Source organism: Ornithorhynchus anatinus, chromosome 17, assembly GCF_004115215.2.
Source record: "Ornithorhynchus anatinus isolate Pmale09 chromosome 17, mOrnAna1.pri.v4, whole genome shotgun sequence".
Taxonomy (NCBI): domain Eukaryota; kingdom Metazoa; phylum Chordata; class Mammalia; order Monotremata; family Ornithorhynchidae; genus Ornithorhynchus; species Ornithorhynchus anatinus.
Window position 1 is genome coordinate 15,362,480 of NC_041744.1, and position 20,844 is coordinate 15,383,323.

At 46.6% G+C, this 20,844-nt stretch overlaps 1 protein-coding gene across 1 annotated transcript in view; it reads right to left on the bottom strand.

Annotated features, from left to right (window-relative positions):
• Nucleotides 1–4,665: 4,665 nt before the first annotated feature.
• The window catches only part of LOC100077982 (ovostatin), a 64,473-nt gene continuing 48,294 nt past the window's right edge, over nt 4,666–20,844 (bottom strand). Inside the window, exons 28-37 of the mRNA XM_039914540.1 lie at nt 19,011–19,085; nt 17,696–17,861; nt 15,951–16,171; nt 13,786–14,001; nt 12,641–12,765; nt 10,185–10,275; nt 9,085–9,153; nt 7,733–7,835; nt 5,531–5,605; nt 4,666–4,997 (exon numbers count right to left, since the gene is read on the bottom strand). Coding sequence (XP_039770474.1) covers nt 5,553–5,605; nt 7,733–7,835; nt 9,085–9,153; nt 10,185–10,275; nt 12,641–12,765; nt 13,786–14,001; nt 15,951–16,171; nt 17,696–17,861; nt 19,011–19,085 — 1,119 coding nt within the window. The 3' untranslated portion in view covers nt 4,666–4,997; nt 5,531–5,552. The remainder of the gene's footprint in view (nt 4,998–5,530; nt 5,606–7,732; nt 7,836–9,084; nt 9,154–10,184; nt 10,276–12,640; nt 12,766–13,785; nt 14,002–15,950; nt 16,172–17,695; nt 17,862–19,010; nt 19,086–20,844) is intronic.

The window sequence follows — 20,844 nt, forward strand, 5'->3', positions numbered from 1 at the left end:
TCCCCCCATCCCACCCCCACTCCCCTGCCATTTTCACTAGCCCACACTGCCTGGGGGAGAGAGGATGAGGGTGAGAGGAGGTCTAGGGAAGAGGAGACACCAATCAGCGCTATTCATTGAGTGTTTACTGTGGGCAGACTAAGCTACTGGGAGAGCACAATAGAATTAGATACGTTCCCTGCCCCAGAGGAGCTTAAAAATCTAGCGGGAGAGAAGGACACTAAAATAACATCTAGGTCGGAGGAAAGTGATATGTAGGTGAGTGTTCAAATTAAAGGGTGTGTACGAAAGTAGTTCTGGTTTGTGTTGAGTACACAAATGTAGAGTCGGTGCAGGAGGACCGAGGTAGTCGCTGGGGACATGACCTTGGAGAGAGAAAAAAATCAGTCCTGAAGGAGATGTAATTTTAGAAGGGCTCGGAAGATAGGGAAAGTGCGGTCTGGAGGATATGAAGAGGGTGGGAATACCTGGAAGGATGAAGTGTGTTAGCTGGAGAGACAAGAGAGAGGTGCACGGTGATTAGGTTAGCTTGAGAGGAACCAAGAATGTGAGCTGGGGTGTACTGGAACACGGGAGCGGATAGGTTGTAGTATTAATGCTATTTATTAAGTGTTTACTGTGTGGAAAGAAGATATAGGTGGGGATTATTAATAATAATAATAATAATAATAATAATAATGGTATTTGTTAAGCGCTTATGTGCCAGGCACTGTAGTAAGTGCTAGGGTAGATACAAGGTAATTGGGTTGGACTGGGACCCTGTCCCACATAGGGCTCACACTCTTAATTCCCATTTACCTGAGGCACAGAGAAGTTAACCAAAGTCACACAGCAGACGAGTGGCAGGGTCGGGATTAGAACCCAGGTCCTTCTGACTCCCAGGCCCGTGCTCTATCCATTAGGACACGGACCCTGACCCTCGAGGGGCTCCAAGCTAAGTAGTGGGGAGAGAGTTGATTGAGCGCCTTAAACGAACCCTTTCACCTGTAACAAAATAAATTCCGGGGCTTCCCAAGCATTAGTGCAAAGTTCTGAACAACCTTGGCACACATTACACCTTCTCAGCTCCAGCGGAAGGAGTAGAAAGGGGAAGGGGGAAATTAGGTACATTTGTTTATCAATCACTCAATCAATGATATTTACTGAGCACTTACTGGTCCAGAGCACTGTACTAAGTGCTTGGGAGAGTACATTCCAACAAAGTTGGCAGATATGTTTTCTACCCACAGCGAGTTTACAGTCTAGAGACAAGTTTATAGTCTAGAGACCCTACTGCCTTTTTAGGTCCCATCTTACAGATAGATTGCTAGCTCCTTGAACAGGGATCATTTCCACTAACTCTCTCACGTACTTAATGCAACGCTCCACAGAGAGTAAGTGCTCAATAAATACTGCTGATTGAACAGTTGCCTCAAGTGGGAAACTTGGTTTCTTAAATAATCAAGCAGTGGTATTTATTAAACGGTTATTGAGTGCAGAGCACTATACTGAAGTATAAAGAGACAATTGAAATACTCTCTCAATCAGTTGTATTTACTGAGCACTTACTGTGTGCAGAGCACTGTACTAGGTGCTTGGGAGAGTAATATTAGTAATAATAATAATAATTATGGTATTTGTTAAGCGCTTACTATATTCATTCTTTCATTCAATAGTATTTATTGAGCGCTTACTATGTGCAGAGCACTGTCCTAAGCGCTTGGAATGTACAATTCGGCAACAGATGCCAGGCACTGTACACTAAGAGCTGGGGTGGATACAAGCCAATTGTGTTGGACACAATCCCTGTCCCACGTAGGGCTCACAATTTCAATCCCCATTTTACAGATGAGGGAAATGAGGTATGGAGAAGTGACGTGACTTCCCCAAGGTCACAGAGCAGACAAGCGGCGGAGCCGGAATTAGAACCCATGACCTTTTGACTCCCAGGCCCGTGCTCTAACCACTACACCGTGCTGCTTCTCCACATGACAATGTAACAGACACATTCCCTGCCCACAGCGATCTTACAGTCTAGAGGGAGAAACAGACATTGACATAAATAATTTACGGTTATGTACACAAGTGCTGTGGGGCTGGAAGGGGGTATAAATAAAGGGAACAAGTCAGGGTGAAGCAGAAGGGAGTGGGAAAAGAGGAAATGAGGGCTTAATCGGGGAAGGCCTCTCTCAGGCCTCTCCCAGGCATAGATGGACTGTGGACTATCACTGTCACCACACCCTTCTGTCTGGAGGAAGAAAAGATGATGGGCGTTCCAGTGGAGTGAGGAGAAAGGCTGAAGCAGCGTGGCTCAGGGGAAAGAGCCCGGGTTTGGGAGTCAGAGGTCATGGGTTCGAATGCCGACTCTGCCACTTGTCAGCTGTGTGCCTGTGGGCAAGTCACTTAACTTCTCTGGGCCTCAGTGACCTCATCTGCAAAATGGGGATGAAGACTATGAGCCTCACATGGGACAACCTGATATCCTTGTATCTACCCCAGTGCTTAGAACAGTGTTCTGCACATAGTAAGCACTTAAATACCAACATTATTATTAATCTCTCTTCCACCCAAGAGGCTCCAGCGGCCCATGCAAGGAGGCTGGCCGTGGACTGTCGCTTTCACTGCCGCCTCACCCTCTGGGCTGGAGGAGTAGAGGATGATAGGAATCCCACTTGGCAGGGAATGATTTTTAATTCCGCTGTTTTTTCCCACGTGCTTAGTATACTACTTTGCAATCAAAGTCAATCAATCAGGGGTATTTATTGAGTGCTCTCTGTGTTCAGAGCCCTCTACCAAACACTTGGGAGAATAGCATAGAATCGGTAGACATGTTCCCTAGCTACGAATTTACAATCTAGAGAGGATCACTGGGTACGATGCCACTTAATCAAGCTCCTTGTGAGCGAGATCGTGACCGTCAGCTGTATCGTGCTCAGTAAATACTGACGAGGAGGATGATAATAACGGTGTTTGATTTTCAGGGACTGCCAGGTGAAACTTCAGACATAATTGGGAAGTGTTATTTGACTGGAGTCCGGGAGAAAAATGATCTCGAGAACTAAGCGTTAACTCCCTCTGACAATAGCATGAGGGGCAGAGGAGGTGTTGATAACCCTTTTCGAAAGCTCCGTTTCTTCTCGGATGGAGATTTGATTGGTGTTAGATGAGCTGCTCGCATTGTACACAGTAGCATTCCCTCCAAACACAGCACAAATAAAATAGACTCTCCATAAAATCGGTCCAGTTCAATCCCCCAGCCACTCTCACGGCTGAATTGAGTCCAGCGTGCGTTGCGAACTGGTTCGCCGCGGGGGAACTGAGCAACTGAACTCGACTCTCTGTCCTTCCATCCATCTCCCACCACCAAATCCCAGCCCTGTATCACCTTTCGTTTATTCAGTTGTATTTATTGAGTGCTCACTGTGTGCACAGCACTGTACTAAGCGCTTGGGAGAATACGATACAACAATAAACACATTCTCCCCCCAAAACGAGCTGACGGTCTAGAGGGGAAAATAATAATAATGACGGTATTTGTTAAGCACTTACTATGTGTCCGGCACTGTACTAAGCACTGGAGTGGATACAAACAAATAGAGCTGAATGCATTCCCTGTCCCATGTGGAGCTTATAGTCTCAACTCCCGTTTTACAGATGAGTTAACCGAAGAACCTGCCCAAGGCCACAGAGCAGAGAAGTGGCAGAGTTGGGATTAGAACCCATGACTTTCTGACTTCCAGGATCATGCTCTACTCACTAGGCCATACCGCTTACTTCCACATCCGTCCTTCAGCCACTGTTGGTGAAAATTCAGGCACCAGACTGACTTTGGCCATCTCAAATCCATCACCCCCTACTCTGGCTCTACCCTCTCCTCGGCTCAGAAACAATACCTCTCCTCTGTCATTGACCCCCGGGATGGTTATCTCCACCAACTATTCCAGATCTTTAACTCCCTCCTGAAACTTCCAGTGTTCTGCCTTTCCCTGCTATCTCACCCCGATGGCCTCATTAATAATATTAACAATACTAATACTGGTATTTGTTAAGCACTTACTATGGGCCTAGCACTGTTCTAAGCACTGGGGGAGATCCAAGGTAATAAGGTTGTCCCACGTGGGGCTCACAGTCTTAATCCCCATTTTACAGGTGAGGTAACTGAGGCACAGAGACGTTAAGTGACTTGCCCGAAGTCATACGGCAGGTAAGTGGAGCCAGGATTAGAACCCACAACCTCTGACTCCCAAGCCTCTTTCCACTGAGGGCTCACATTCTTAATCCTCATTTTACTGATGAAGGATCCGAGGCACAGAGAAGTGACTTCTGCCAGGTCACATAGCAAGCAAGTGGCAGAGCCAGCACTAGAACCCAGGTCTTCTGGCTCTTAGGCCCGTGCCCCTTCCACTGGCTGGGCCACGCTGCTTCTGTAAGCATGCCTCTGCTGAATGGAAGAGGAAGAAGAAATCACCTCAGTAATTCAAAGGAGGATGTCAGTGGGCCAGATGGGAGGGTCTGAAATATTGCACTGAGAAATCGTGCTAAAGAGAATCAGGCTGAGAGGGTGAAAACACACACAAACACATACTTCACCTCTTGAAGAAACAGCCAGGTGGATTAATCGAGATCCCCAGACACTGACAGGGATACACATCTACATGAAGGAAAACTGTGAAATCCAGAAAAAGATAATTTCACAAAGAGCAGGGCAATTTTATTGTCAGAGTACCCCTTCGGGAACGATACACAGTCATCCAGTTCAGTGCAGGTGCTGGATGAAGAGCCTAAGACTAGGTGATTGCTGGAAGAATAACCACAGAAGTAAAAGTCGCAGTTCCTGCCTTTGAGAAACTTACGATCTGCTCCATGCAGATCTTCGCAAATGGGACCCGATTTAAAATTCCAGAACGAAATGTTAAAAATCAATGTCTACACATGAGATTAATTATCTTCCTCCAGGTGATGTCCTCTAAGGGACATAGAAGGCAAACTGTGAATTCCCAATTATTTTCAAGTTCAATCTGAGGAAAGAGTAAAAAAAAAAAATACAGAAACCTTTAGGAAGAAAACTATGGACAAAAACAAGTTAACACGAAATAAGAAGAAACATTCTTTCTTTCTGGGGCTGCAAATTTCTACCATGGAATCTAATCTCCCCAGAATTAATATATCCCTAAGGGGGACATCTGCCACCCCCAAGTCCCAACCTAAAAAGGTGGAGATTGTCTAGGAGGGACACTTGCGGTCCGCCATCTCTTCTGGGTAATTAGTATCCTTCCTTTTTGTATACGTTCATTCATTCAATCGTATTTATCGAGCGCTTACCATGTGCAGAGGACTGTACTAAACACTTGAGAGAGTACAATATAACAGTAAACAGACACATTCCCTGCCCAAAACGAGTTTACAGTCTAGAGTGGTGAGCTTATAGTCTAGAGGATAATATATATATGTATTATGTGTGTAATATGTATACGTATACATACGTATTACCTTCTCCCCCCCACCCTCGCCTTAAATCCCTCACTTTTAGCTCCTGTCTCCCCTTATTTACCTGTTACTGGTATTTCATGGTATTACTGAGAAACTTGGCCACAGGGTGTGTTGTATTCTGCAAGGGCAAACTCATCTGCAAAGACAATATTTAAAGAATCAGACCAGCCTCGCAAACAGTTTTTTCTTTCAAGCTACTAGCATGGCATCTCCATCCCCACCATCCTCATTGCAGTCGTCACTATCATCATCACCGTCAGAAGTTATTGCGAGCCCTCTCTTTATCTGTGAAGCGCTTATGGTGTGTTCTAAACTCTGAGATAGATACAAGTTTATCTGTTTGGACACAGTCCCTTTCCCACATCGGGCTCACAGTCTCAGTAGGAGGGAGAACAGGTGTGTAATTCCTATTTTATAGATGAGGAAACCGAGCCACAGAGAAGTTAAATGACTTGCCTCAGGTGAGGAGCAGTGTGGCCTAGTAGATAAAGCACGGGCCTGGGAGCCAGAGAACTTGGGTCCTAATCCATACTCTGCCACGTGACTGCTGTGGGACCTTGGACAAGTCACTTCTCTGTGCCTCAGTTACCCCCTCTGTAAAAGGGGGATTCAATACCCTTTCTCCCTCCTACTTGTTTGAGAATCCCATGTGGATCAGGGACTGCATCTGGCCTGTTTAACTCGTATCTACCCCAGTGCTTAGAACAGTGCTTGACACAGAGGGAGCACTTAAATGCCATAAAACAGTGACAGAGCTGTGATTAGAACCCAGGTCCTCTGATTCCCAAGCCTGTATACCTTCCTCTGTATTAGGTGTCCGGGGGGTACAATTATTATTATGGTATTTGTTAAGCACTGTTCTAAGCACTGGGGCAAATACAAATTAATCGAGTCGGACCCAGTCCCTGACTCACAAGGGGTTCACAGTCTAAGGGGGAGACAAAATGGTAATGAATCCCCACTTTACAGTTGAGGAAACTGAGGCAGAGAGAAGTTAAGCGACAGGCCTCAGGTCACACAGCAGGCAAGTGGTGGAGCCGGGATTAGAACCCAGGTCTTCTGACTAATCCTGGATCCACCCCTAGGCTCTTTCCACTAAGCTACAATGAGTCACAGTTTCTAGCCAGGGACGGGGAGAAACCAGGGGAAGGAATTTGGTGGGGAGGAGAAGAGTCCCCGTGAAAATTTCTCAGTAAAAGTAGAAGACACCATCCCTGCCCTTTGTGAATTTACAATTGAATAGGTGAGGTAGGTTGACTCCACTATTATCACCCCAGCTGCCACTTCAGCTCTTCTGCTTCATTCAGTCCATTTATTGAGCGCTTACTGTGTGCAGAGCACTGTACTAAGCGCTTCTGATCACTTAACTCTTTGGGTACTTACAGTATTATTGGGTTTCAGTAGCAGGATTAGCCTTCTCTGAGAAGATCCAGCCATTATTAAATAGAAGGTGAAAGGCAAGCTGAGAGTGGAAAGAGCACAGGCCTGGGATGAAGGAGACTCTCAAGTTCTCGTCCCAGACTGCTGTGGGAACCTGGGGAGGTCACTGAACTTCTCTGGGCCTCAATTTCTTCATTGGTAAATTTTAAAATGGGGATTAAACACCTGTTCTCCCTCCTTCTTCAGGTGTGACCTCTGTGTGGGACAGAGATCGTCTCATCTGATTGTATTGTTTCTGTGGCAGAGCTTAGCACCTAGTAAGTGCTTTTTAATGATATTTGTTAAGCGCTTACTATGTGCCAGGCACTGTCTTAAGTGTTGAGATAGATACAAGTTCATCAGGTTGGACATAGTCCATATCCCACGTGAAGCTCACAGTCTTAATCCCCATTTTACAGATGAGGGAACTGAGGCAGAGAGGACAAGTGGCGGAGCCAGGAATACCTCTTCTCGCTCCCTGGCCCCTTCTCTATTCAGGAGGCCATGCTGATTCTCAAATACCTTAACAAATATCTCCATTATTATTATTTTTATTATCATTATTATTACTAGGGTGCCCGATTAGTTAAAGGTTGTCAGTAAGGTTGAATCTGCCCTCTACCAAGACTTTCAGAAAGGCACGAGAACCCACAATTCCTCAAATCCTTTCTGCAAGAGCTTCTCTGATAACATTTTACATCTGGGAAGTGATCACGCATTTTAACGAACTGGAGATTTTCACAGAGGAGAACGACAAGCTAGGGCTGCCATTTCATCAGGTTTAAGTTTCTCCTTTATTTATCGCTTGGATCTGGAAAGGAAAAACACTCAGCCGGCCTCTTACCCGTTTCATAATAATCGTAGAGCTGCACCGAAGCCGGTTTGATATTGGACACGGGGATATCTTGCTCAATGGAGAATGAGAATTGAATTTGCTTCCGAGTAACCTGGGAAGAGATGACACAAATCTCATTAGGTGGCTTCTTAAGATTGTAAGATTCTTGTGGGTAGGGCAGGGATTGAGTTTTCTTCTAGTCTCCGGAGCCCTTAGTTCGCAGTAACCGCTCGGTGACTATTCCTGATAGATGGATCTTCTTTTAACTCCACTGCAAAGAGTGTAGTAATAATAATAATGATGATGATGATGGGATTTGTTAAGTGCTTACTATGTGCTAAGTACTGCTCTAAACACTGGTTTTTCCAGGCACGCGTATTTTTACTACACATTTTGGATACGGTGGAATGGGGAATGAGAGAATGTATCCCGACAGCACACATCTAGATGGGAAGAACGTGACATGAGATCAGAAGAATCAGTTAATAATAATAGTATTATTATTCAGAAGGTATTCAGATTGTACACAGTCCCTGTCTCACAAGGGACTCACAGTCTTAATCCCATTTTACAGATGAGGAAACTGAGGCACAGGCAAGTTCTGCCCAAGGCCACAAAGTTAGGCAAGGCACACAGCTACAGCACAGGTTTCCCTTAATCCAGGGCTCACCATTAAGTATTGAGTGTACTTTCATGATAATAGCAATGGCGATGTCTGTTAAGCACTTACTCTGTACCATGCACTGTGCTAAATGCTGGGGCAGATGCAAAATCATGAGATCAGATACAGTCCCTGACACACACGGGTCACAATCTGAGTAATTGGGAGGAGAGGTATTACTCTCCATTTTCCAGATGAGGACACTGAGGCACAGAGAGGTTAAGTGACGTGTCTAAGGTCACACAGTAGGCCAAGAGCATAGCCACAGTGAGAACTTGGGTGTCTTTACTTCCAGGCTTGTGCTCTTACCGCTATCAACGTGCCTTTCACCACCTATTTAATAGCGGCTGGATCTGAACAGAGAAGGCTGATTCCTCTACTGAGAGTGTCAGTAAATTCCGATGTCAGCACATCCAGCTCACTGCCAGATCGTCATTAATGGTATTTACTGAGCGCTTACTGGGTGCACTGTACCAGTAAGCTTGGGAGAATAAGCTTGCTGTGGGCGGTGAATGTGACTGTTTATTGTTTATATTGTACTCTCCCAAGCACTTAGTACAGTGCTCTGCACATGGGTAGCGCTCAATAAATAGGACTGACTGACAAGGAATCTACTCTCTCATCAACAGTGAATACATTCAAAGGGCACTCAGGGAATAAAGCAATACGCATCGCAGAGAAGGACTTCTGGTCAACTTACGCTCTCCAAGTAGAAGTAGACATGATTGATTTTCGTCTCCACTCTTTGCACCGTTTGGGCATCCTGAAGCTGTAATTGAGAGCACCAAGGGAAAACTTCCCGTGAATGAAAGTGCACACTTTTTATGGTATTTGTTAAGCACTTACTATGTGTCAAGCGCTGTTGCAGGCGCTGGGGTAGATGCGAGTTAATCAGGCCAGATACATTCCCTGTCCCACAGTCAAGAAGGAGGGAGAGCAGGTTTTAATCCCCATTTTTCAGTTGAGAAAACGGAGGCACGGAGGAGTTAATTACCCTCCCCCCATTCAAAGCCCTGTCGTAGGCACGTTTCCCGCAAGAAGCCGTCCCTGATCAAGCCAACCTTTCCTCTTCTCCCACTCCCTTCTGTGTCGCCTTGATTCATCCCCCCTCCCAGCCCCACAGCACTTATGTACACATCTGTAATTTTATTTATTTGTACTGATGTCTGTCTCCCCCACTCTAGACTGTAAGCTCATCGTGGGCAGGGAATATGACTGCTTATCGTTGTATTGTACTCTCCCCAAGTGCTTAGTACAGTGCTCTGCACACAGTAAGCGCCCAACAAATAAGATTGAATGAATGAATGAACGTTAAGCAACTCGCCCAAGGTCACGCGGCGGACAAGTGGCGGAGCCAGGATTAGAACCCAGGTCCTCTGGCTCCCAGGCCTGTGCTTTATCCATTAAGCCACGCTGCTTCATACAAACATAGTACATGCTAACACAGCGTAATCACGAAGTGTCATCTTTGCCAGCTCCCAACGCATTTACAGTGGTTTTCCTAAAAGGCTCGGACTAAGTGCCGCTTAGGATGCTTAGGATACCCGGACAGAACCTCTGTTTGAGAAATAAGGAATAATAATAATGTTGGTATTTGTTAAGCGCTTACTATGCGCAGAGCAGTGTTCTAAGTGCTGGGGTAGACCAAGTTGCCCCACCTGAGGCTCCCAGTTAATCCCCATTTTACAGATGAGGTAACGGAGGCACAGAGAAGTTAAGCGACTTGCCCCCAGTCACACAGCTGCCTGTCACCGTTCTCTCCATCCCAACCTCTGGGCATCTCTGAATCTGATCCTTTACCTTTTCCACGGATGATTTCACAACTGTGAAGCCAGAAAGCATCTTCACGTCAATGATAGCCATGTTGGATTTATCACGTTTGCCAGTATAACTGAAAAGAATAGAAACAATCCAGACTGAGGTGGTTCATCCAGGATCGGTTTCACATGAGAGGTGGCCTGGCCATGTTTCCCCGCTCCTCGAAAAACTCTAGTGGTGGCCCATCCACCTCTGCATCAGAAAAAAACTCCTCACCATTGGCTTTAAAGCACTCAATCACTTTGCCCTCTCCTATCTCACCTCTCTACTCTCCTACTACAACCCAACTCGCACACTTTGCTCCTTTAATACTAACCCTCTTTCTATGCCTCGATCTCGCCTATCTGGCCGATGTCCTGCCTCTGTCCTGGAAAGCCCTCCCTCCTCAAATCCTGCAGACAGTGACTTTTTCCTGCTTCAAATCTTATTGAAGGCACATCTCCTCCTGGAGGTCTTCCTTAAACCCCCCTTTCCTCTTCTCCCACTCCCTTCTGTAGCTCCCTGACTTGCTGTCTTTATTCATCCCCCCCAGACCCACAGCATTTATGTACACATCTGTAATTTATTTATTTATTAATGTTAATGTTGGTGTTTGTTAAGCGCTTCCTATGTGCCGAGCACTGTTCTAAGCGCTGGGGGAGATACAGGGTGATCAGGTTGTCCCACGTGGGGCTCACAGTGTTAATCCCCATTTTACAGATGAGGTAACTGAGGCACAGAGAAGTGAAGTGACTTGCCCACGGTCACACAGCTGGCAAGCGGCAGAGCCGGGATTCAAACTCATGACCTCTGACTCCCAAGCCCGGGCTCTTTCCACTGAGCCACGCTGCCTTATAATAATGATAATAATAATAACGTTGGTATTTGTTAAGCGCTTACTATGTGCAGAGCACTGTTCTAAGCGCTGGGGTAGACACAGGGGAATCAGGTTGTCCCACGTGGGGCTCACAGTGTTAATCCCCATTTTACAGATGAGGTAACTGAGGCACAGAGAAGTGAAGTGACTTGCCCATAGTCACACAGCTGACAAGTGGCAGAGCTGGGATTCGAACTCATGACCTCTGACTCCCAAGCCCGGGCTCTTTCCACTGAGCTACGCTGCCTTATATTAATGTCTGTCTCTCTCCATCTAAACTGTAAGCTTGTGAATGGGAATGTGTCTATTTACTGTTGTATTGTACTCTCCCAAGCACTTAGTACAGTGCTTTGCACACAGTAAGTGCTCAATAAATACGATTGTACTCTCCCAGTCACTTAATACAGTGCTTTGCACACAGTGAGTGCTCAATAAATGTGATTGAATGAATGAATGCAAGAGCATTCCACTCCCACGTGATGATCTCAGACGAGGTCTTTACCTCTTTCTTGTTTCTAGTGATTTAGTTCTAGTGTTGAGTTTCTAGTGTTTGAGTCCTGAAGGGAAGATGTTTCTGATTACAGTTGTACTGAACTCTCCCAAGTGCTTAGTACAGTGCCCTGCACACAGTGAGAGCTCAATAAATACAACTGAATGAAATGAATGAATAAATTAATGAAAATAGGTCCAGGGTTTTTATGTTAACCCCTAGAGAGCGGAGCTGTAGGGGTCAATCATTACTAATACTAATGGCATTTCTTAAGTGCTTACTATGTGCCAGGAGCTGTACTAAGTGCTGGGGTGGATACAGCAAATCAGGTTGGACCCAGTCCCTGTCCCGCATGGGGCTCACGCTCTTAATCCCCATTTCACCGATGTGGTAATTGAGGCACGAAGTGAAGTGACTTGCCTAAGGTCACACAGCCGACAATGGCAGAGCCAGGATTACTGGGCAGAGCACTGTCTTAAACTTTCGGGAGACCACAATTCAATACTGTTATTATGGTATTTATTAAGTGCTTTCTGTGGGCCAAGCACCGTACTAAGAGCTGGGATAGACACAAGCTAATCGGGTCGGACAGAGCCCCTGTTCAATTTGGCGCTCAGAGTCTAAGTGGAAGGGAGGACAGGTATTGAATTCCCATTTTACAGAGGAGGAGCCTGAGGCCCAGAGAAGCAAAGGGATTTTCCCACGGTCACACAGTGGGCAAGTGGCAGAACCGGGAGTAATAATAATAATAATTACGTTGGTATTTGTTAAGCGCTTACTATGTGCAGAGCACTGTTCTAAGCGCTGGGGTAGACACAGGGGAATCAGGTTGACCCACGTGGGACTCACAGTCTTAATCCCCATTTTACAGATGAGGTAACTGAGGCACAGAGAAGTTAAGTGACTTGCCCACAGTCACACAGCTGACAAGTGGCAGAGCCCGGGATTCGAACCCATGACCTCTGACTCCAAAGCCCGTAGAATCCAGGACCACGCTCTTTCCACTAGGCCACGTTGCTAATATAATGAGGTCGGATGACTTTTTGAGCAACCCCTAAAGCTCTTTTTTTTCTGAAAATAAGGAATGATTACCTGGCCGAAATCATAAGGTCAAATTTCGTCTGTAACGGGTTGTTGCAAGAAGCGTTGTGGGTTTGCACAGCCAGAGAAAACCCGGAGGTCTGCTTGGGCTGCATGATGTTGTATCTTAGGATGGCCTGGTGCGGAATGGGAGAGGGGAGGTTATTAGCATATCGTTAAAGAATCCATTCAACAATCTCATTTCTTCCTAATTCATACTAAGACGCTTTGAGAGTTGTTTCCTTTTTAGCGCTGTCTGCTCCCTCCTGCAAAAACCAATTCTCCCAGAATTAGTTACGATACTTCTTAAGCACTTTCTGTGGGCTGAGCACTGTGTTGGGTAGATAAAAATGAAAAGGCTAAACACAGTCTGTCTCACATGGGACTCACAATCTAGGCGAAGTTAAGAGGTGAAAATGATGATAATAATGGTGAAGATGATGATAATAATACTAATAATGGTTGTTAAGCAATTATTAGGTGCCAAACACTTTTTTTAATGGTATTTGTTACGCGCTTACTACGTGCCGGGCACTCTACAGGGTGGCTCAGTGAAAAGAGCCCGGGCTTGGGAGTCAGAGGTCATGGGTTCGACTCCCGGGCTCTGCCACTTGTCAGCTGTGCGACTGTGGGCAAGTCACTTCACTTCTCTGGGCCTCAGTTACCTCATCTGTAAAATGGCGATTAACTGTGAACCTCACGTGGGACAACCTGATTACCCTGTATCTACCCCAGCGCTTAGAACAGTGCTCTGCACACAGTAAGCGCTTAACAAATACCAACATTATTACTAACCACTGGGGTAGATACAAGCTAATCAGGTTAGACTCAGTCCCCATCCCACATAGGGCTCCCAGTTTTAATCCTCATTTTATGGATGAGGTAACTGAGGCCCAGAGAAGTGATGTGACTTGCCCGAGGTCATACAGCAGGCAAGTGGAGGAGCTGGGTTTAGAACCCAGGTCCTTCTGACTCCCAGGCTCAGGCTCTCTCCACCGGGCCGAGCTGCCGTGTATTTCGTCAGAAAGGCATCCCAGAAACATCTTCACCATCGGTCGCTACAGGATAAGAGCCGAGAAATGCCCAGAGTGGGCGCAATGGCAGGACCCGGTCAGCTACAGCCGGCGCTCTGGACTCTGGGGCCCAGGCCTCCCTACCTGAACGTAGACACAGCCGTTGCCCGTCACTTCCACGGTGTAATTTCCCCGAGGAGAAGGCAGGGCGTTCTGCTGCAGCAACAGGCGGTTCCGGTGATCCACCTGGAAAGCCTTCTCGAAAGGTTTCCCCGAGAAGATCCGGACGGAGTTCTGCCCTTCCTTCGAGAAGGTGAGCCTCTGGAACACGGTGAGGGCTTGGAGAGCCACGATGGTATCCTGAAAGAAGCAATCCCCCCAGGCCAGTGAAGGAGAGGTCCAAAGAGGAGCCCCTCTCGGGATCGCACCCGGAGAGTTTCCAGTACCGTACCGGTCTCGGCTAAGGGAGGGACGGTCCAGCAGAGGCATAACCCTTCCATCCCTTGCTTGGACAGTGGCTAGTGAGTGGAAGGCAGTCTGCTAAAAGTCAAAACTCTCCTGGGCTGGGCAGCAGCCGGGTGGGAGAGAGTTGAGGGAGGAGACTCAAGCTGAACTGCGCAGAAGAAGCCTTCTGTGTTTTTCCCAAGTAAACTCCATGGACACGCTACCAGAACGACTGCGGATGGAGATGGGGCGTTTTGGGAGAGATGTGTCCGTGGAGTCACTGTGGGTCGGAGACGACTCCACAGCATAAGAGAAGACCAAAGAAGAAACCCCATAAAGATTCCATTTCAAGGAATTTATGTCTTTATGTCACGAGAAATCTCCGTAAACCAGAGTCTAGACCACCAAGCTTTCTGTTAAGATTTCTCCCTCAGGGTAAAATGGTAAAGTTTGGGGGTTTTTTCATGGTATTTGTTAAGTGTTGACTAAGTGCCAGGCACTGTTCTAAGAGCTGGGGTAGATTCAGAGTAATCAGTTTGGACACAGTCCAAGTCCCACACGGGGCTCAGAGCCTTAATCCCCATTTTACAGATGAAGTAACTGAGATGAAGAAAAGTTAAGTGACTTGTCCACGGTCACACAATAGACAAGTGGCAGGGCCGGGATTAGAACCCAGGTTCTTCTGACTCCCAGGCCTGTGCTCTATCCACTAGGCCACACTCCTTCTTTGTTGGGATTCTAACAGGAAATTTAGCTAATTTATGGAAAAAACAATGGCATTTAGAAGCACTATACCTCTTCCTTTTATTCTGGGATATCTTACTGAACTTAGTTTTAATTAGACTGTTTTGCTTCTAATTCTCAGTAAGACCAAACTATTTTCCCATGATTTTCCGGTTTTTGAATCTCAGGGAAATAAAAGAATGCTTTGAACGATTCCATCTTTTGTAGACTCTAAGTGCTTTGTGGGCAGAGACCGCTTACTACAGAACTCTCCACAAAGTAAGCACTTAATAAATAACATTGGTCGATTGATTGATTGATTGATTGGCAGATGTTCAGATGTACACTTCCTTAGGAGAAGTTATTTTCAAGAATCTTGAAATTGAGAGCAGAGATCCTCTTTGGATTCCAGGAGAAACTTGATTCCATGGGCTTAATCAATTAATGGTATTTACTGAGAGCTTACCTTGTGCAGAGCACTGTGCTAGGTGCTTGGGAGAGTTAAGTATAACAGAGTTGGTAGAAACGTTCTCTGCCTGCAAGGGGCCTATAGTCTAGAGAGAGATAAAGCCCAAATCTAAACTATGGTAATTGTGATATTTGTTAAGTGCTTATTATATGCCAATCACCAAGGTAGGTACAAGATAATCGGGTGAGACGCTGTCTCGCATGAGGCATGCGGCCTATGCGAGAGAACGGGTATCTAATCTGCACTTTACAGCTGAGGAAACTGAGTCCAGAAGAGTTGTGACTAAGCCAAGGTCGCCTGGCAGCTTGGCCTAGTGGACAGAGCACAAGCCTGGGACTCAGAAGGACCTGGCTCCTAAGCCCGTCTCCTCCACCTGTCTGCTGTGTGACCTTGGGCGGGTTACTTCACTTCTCTGTGCCTCAGTTACTCATCTATAAAATGGGGAGTAAGACTGTGAGCCTCACGTGGGACACGGACCGCGTCCAACCCGATCAGCTTGTATCTTCCCCCGCGTTTAGTGCAGTGCCTGGCCCATAGTAAATGTCAACAAATACCCTTTTTTTTTTTGGAAGTGGCAGCACCAGGATTAGAATCCAGGTCCTCTGACCCATTCTGAACTAGGGAATGTAATCCTGGGCATGTTGTGGAGAGGGGCAGGGGAAGCAGACGTTACCTGGGTGGAGGAGAATCCTCCGTAGGGGTTTTGCTGCTTGGCCACCCATTGGACAATCTGAGAAGCATAGGACAAATCCTCCGCCGTGAGGGCAGGCCTGGAGAGGATGACCAACAGGATGTAAGACGTAATCTCCACCTCCGCTGACGGAGCCCGTGCGAAGAAGAAAGGCGACGCTGCCACTGACGGCTTCTCTTCTCGCTCCCAGTGCACTGAGCCCCCTGAAAAGAAAGAAGACTGTAAAGGGCCCCAAGAGACGTCTACTAATTTAACCCCCAAATGGAATAATAATAATGATAACGGTGGCATTCGTTAAGCACTTACTGAGTGCCAGACACTGTACTAAGATCTGGGTTGGGTACAAGAAAATCGGGTTGGACACAGTCCCTGACCCACGTAGGGTTTACAGTTTCAATCCCCGTTTTACAAATGAGGGAACTGAGGTATAGAGAAGTGAGGTGACTTGCCCTAGGTCAGACAGCGGACAAGTGGCGGAGCCGGAATTAGAACCCATGACCTTCTGACTCCTCGGTCCGTGTTCTAGAGAAGCAGCATGGCTTAGTGGAAAGGGCACGGGCTTGGGAGTCAGAAGACGTGGGTTCTAATCCCGGCTATCCCACTTGTCTGCTGTGTGACTTTGGGCAAGCCACTTAACTTCTCTGTGCCTCAGTTACCTCATCTGTCAAATGGGAATTAAAACTGTGAGCCTCACGTGGCACAACCTGATTACCCTGTATCTACCCCAGTGCTTTACAACAGTGCTTGGAACATAGTAAGCACTTAACAGATACCATTGTTATTACTATTATCCACTACACCATGCTGCTTCTCTCAGGTCAGTGTGTTAACCGAGACTTAAATGGGGTATTTGTAAAGCGCTTAATATGTACCAAGCACTGTACTAAGTGCTGGGAGAGATACAACACAATCAGGTTGGACACAGTCCATGTCTCACATCAATCAATCAGTCCATGGTATTTACTGAACACTTACTATGTGCAGAGCACTTTATCAAGCACTTGACAGAGTATGCTATAACAGAGTTGGTAGACAAGTCACCTGCCTACAAGGAGCTTACGTTCTTTTTTTTTTTTTGTGGTATTTGTTAAACACTCACCCTGATTCGGGCGCCGTTCTAGGTTCCGGGGTGAACACAAAGTAATCAAGTTGGTCACAGTTCATGTCCCACATGGGGTTCACAATCTTAATCTCCATTTTACAGATGAGGTAAGTGAGGTACAGAGAAATTAATGACTTGCCCAAGGGCACACAGCAGACAAGCAGAGGAGCTGGGATTGAGATCCAGGTCCCTCTGACTTGTGTGCCCTATCCTGCCAAGCTGCTTCCCTAACATTCCTTGGGATGGGTCTCACAGTCTAAGTAGGAGGGAAAACCAGTATTGATTTCCCATTTTACAGCTGAAGAAACCGAGGCAGAGAGAACTGAAATGACTTGTCCAAGGCCCCACAGCAGGTAAGTGGCAGAGCCAGAATTAGAACCCAGGTCTTCTGACTCCCAGGCCTGTATTCTTTCCAAATTATTTCCAAGTTCTGGTTTCTTTGTCCTGGGATGTAGCTGGGGTGAATAGGCAAGTTCATTAAAATTAAGTGGATCCCCAGAATCCTTTTAATAGGTAAAAATGATATGGGGCGGGGGGGGGTCCCAAGGCAGAAAGAAAGCAGAAAAGAGACACAGAAGCCTCCTCTTCCTCGATCGCAACAAGAAAATCACCGGTAGACACTCACCCACTTTCTTTTCTGTTTTCTTCAGTTCCTTTAAGAGGAAGTCTCTCTTGTCCTCTTTGCCTGCTAAACTGAAGGTGTAGGCCAGAAGAGCTTGGTCATAAGTGTGCTTGACTCCCAGGTTAGTTGCTGCCTCCAAGCACTGCAAGCCCTTCTGCACTGCAGGAAACTATGAAAAAATCCGAATAATAATAATTGTGATATTTGTTAAGCGCTTTTATGTGCCAAGGACGGTCCTAAGCACGGGTTTAGATACAAGGTGATCAGGTCAGGACTCAATATCTCGATCCCCTTTTTACAAATGAGGTGAGTGAAGCACTGAGAAGTTAAGTGACTAGCCCAAGGTCACACAGCAGACAATTCATTCAATAGTATTTATTGAGCACTTACTATGTGCAGAGCACTGTACTAAGCGCTTGGAATGTACAAGTCAAGTACGTGTACAAATCATGTACATGTCAAGTCAAGTCATGTACAAGACAAATGGCAGAGCTAGGATTAGAACCCATGGCCTTCTAATTCCCAGGCCTGTGGTCTATCCACTATGTCATAACCCCCACCACACAACCACACAACCACACACCCACAGCACGGCTGAAGGGATCAGACAGGACTTCCCTCATCCCAGGGAAGTCGACCAATCAATCGATTGATCAGTGGGAGAGTTTTTCTAAATATGTATCCCATCACTGGAGATGAGATCAATTAAAGCCCAGAAAACTGTCCAAAATGTGAAGGTTCCAACTTTTGAGGAAGTCCACCTTAAGGTGAGGGAATGAAGTATAAGAAAAGCATCTGGCATTCTGATGACATCGTGATCGATTCTCCAAAACCCCCAAGGTTTGGTGGGCATAATCCTAAACCTCTTCACTCCAAGCCAGTTGGTCCTGGGTGCCAGTAGTAAGGCAGTTTTTCAAAACTCCTATGCCACAGGATAGTTTTTTTATGGTATTTGTTAAGCTCTTACAATGTGCCAGGCACTGTACTAGCGCCGAGATAGTTATAAGATAATTGGGTTGGACACATTCTCTGTTCCACACGGGGCTACCAGTCTTAATCCCCATTTTACAGATGAGGAAACTGAGGCACAGAGAAGTGAAGTGACTTGCCTAAGGTCACACAGCAGACAAGATGAGAACCCAGGTCCTCTGACTCACGCTTTGTCCACCAGGCCATGCTACTTCTCTTTTGGGCCCATCCTCCTCCTCCTCCTCCTCATCCCCATAGTCAGTGATATTTACTGAGTGCTTACTTTGTGCAGAGCACTGTACTAGGTGCTTGGGAGAGTATAATTCAAGAAGCCCATCAGGATACATACCGATAATGGGTGACCGGCTTCCAGGAGAGCGGCAGTGATGTAAGCCGTGAGGGAAAGTTGATCATCTACTCCTCCCTGAATAAAAACCGAAAGGCAAAATGGAAGACGTGAGAGATACAGTCTGAACTACATTTCTTTCAGGAAGTTATTAGTGGAATGGAGTTAATAATGATAATAATAATTGTATTTGTTAAGCACTTACTATTAATAATAATGTTGGTATTTGTTAAGCGCTTACTATGTGCCGAGCACTGTTCGAAGCGCCGGGGTAGACATGGGGGAATCAGATTGTCCCACGTGGGGCTCACAGTCTTAATCCCCATTTTACAGATGAGGTAACTGAGGCACCGAGAAGTTAAACGACTTGCCCAAAGTCACACAGCTGACAAGTGGGCGGGCCGGGATTCGAACCCATGACCTCTGACTCCAAAGCCCGTGCTCTTTCCACTGAGCCACGCTGCTAGCCAGGCACTGTACTAAGCATGGGGGTAGATACAAGGTAATCAAGTGGGTTATAGTCCCTGTCCCAGATGGGGCTCAAAGAGAGGAAGGGAAACACGGATTGAATCCCCCATTCTCCAGATGAGGTAATTGAGTCACAGAGAAGTGAAGTGACTTGCCCATGGTCACACAGCAGACAAGGCAGAAAAGCAGCGTGGCTTAGTGGAAAGAGCACAGGCTTGGGAGTCAGAGGTCATGGGTTCTAATCCCGGCATTGCCGCTTGTCAGCTGTGTGACCTTGGGCAAGTCGTTTCACTTCTCTGTGCCTCAGTTACCTCCTCTGAAAATGGGGATGAAGAACTGTGAGCCCTGTGTGGGACAACCTGATTACCTTGAATCTAGCCCAGCACTTAGAACAGCGCTTGGCACATAGTAAGCGCTTAACAAATACCAACATTGTTCTTAAGTGGCGGAGCCAGGATTAGAAAGCAGGTCTTTCTGACTCCCGGGCCCGGGATCTAGCCACTAAACCACGTGGCTTCTCAGCATGGTACTGGGAAGTGGTCCTGATTAAGTGTTGATTATGTTCCAGGCACTGTTTTGGGTAGATGCATGTTCATCTTGTCAGACACCACCCCGGTCCTACGTGGGGCTCACGGTCCAAGTAGGAGGGAGAAAAGGTGTTGAACTTCCATTTTTCAGTTGAGGAAACAGGCTCAGAGAGCTCAAGTGACTTGCTCAAAATTACAGAGCAGGCAAGTGGCAGAGCCGGGATTGAAATCCAGATCCTCTGACTCCCAGGTCGTGCTCTTTCCATTGGCGGTCAGTCATTGGTATTTATTGAGCGCTTACTGTGTGCAGAGCGCTGTACTAAGCACTAGGGAGAGTACAATAAAACAATATAACAATCACTTTCCCGGCCCACAACTGTAATATTAATTGTGGTTTTATTAAGTGCTTATTAGATGCCATTCAATTGTATTTATTGAAGCACTGCGCGCATAACACCGTAATAATAATAATTACGGTACTTGTTAAGCGCTTACTACCTGTCAAGCACTGTTCTAAGTTCTGGGGTTACAAGTTACGCAATCCCCGTCCCACATGGGGCTCACACTCTTAATCCCCATTTTTCAGATGAGGTAACTGAGGTCCAGAGAAGTGAAGTGGCTTGCCCAAGGTCACACAGCTGACAAGTGGCAGAGGCAGGATTAAAACCCGTGACCCTCTGACTCCCAGGCCGGTGGTCTACTCACAGAGCCGTGCTGCTTCAGAATACAGCGTAACAACAGACAGACACACTCCCTGCTCACGACGAGCTGACAGTCTAGAGGGATGGATGCGAGCAGATACTTTGGGACGGAGTCCCTTTCCCACATGGGTCTCACCCTCT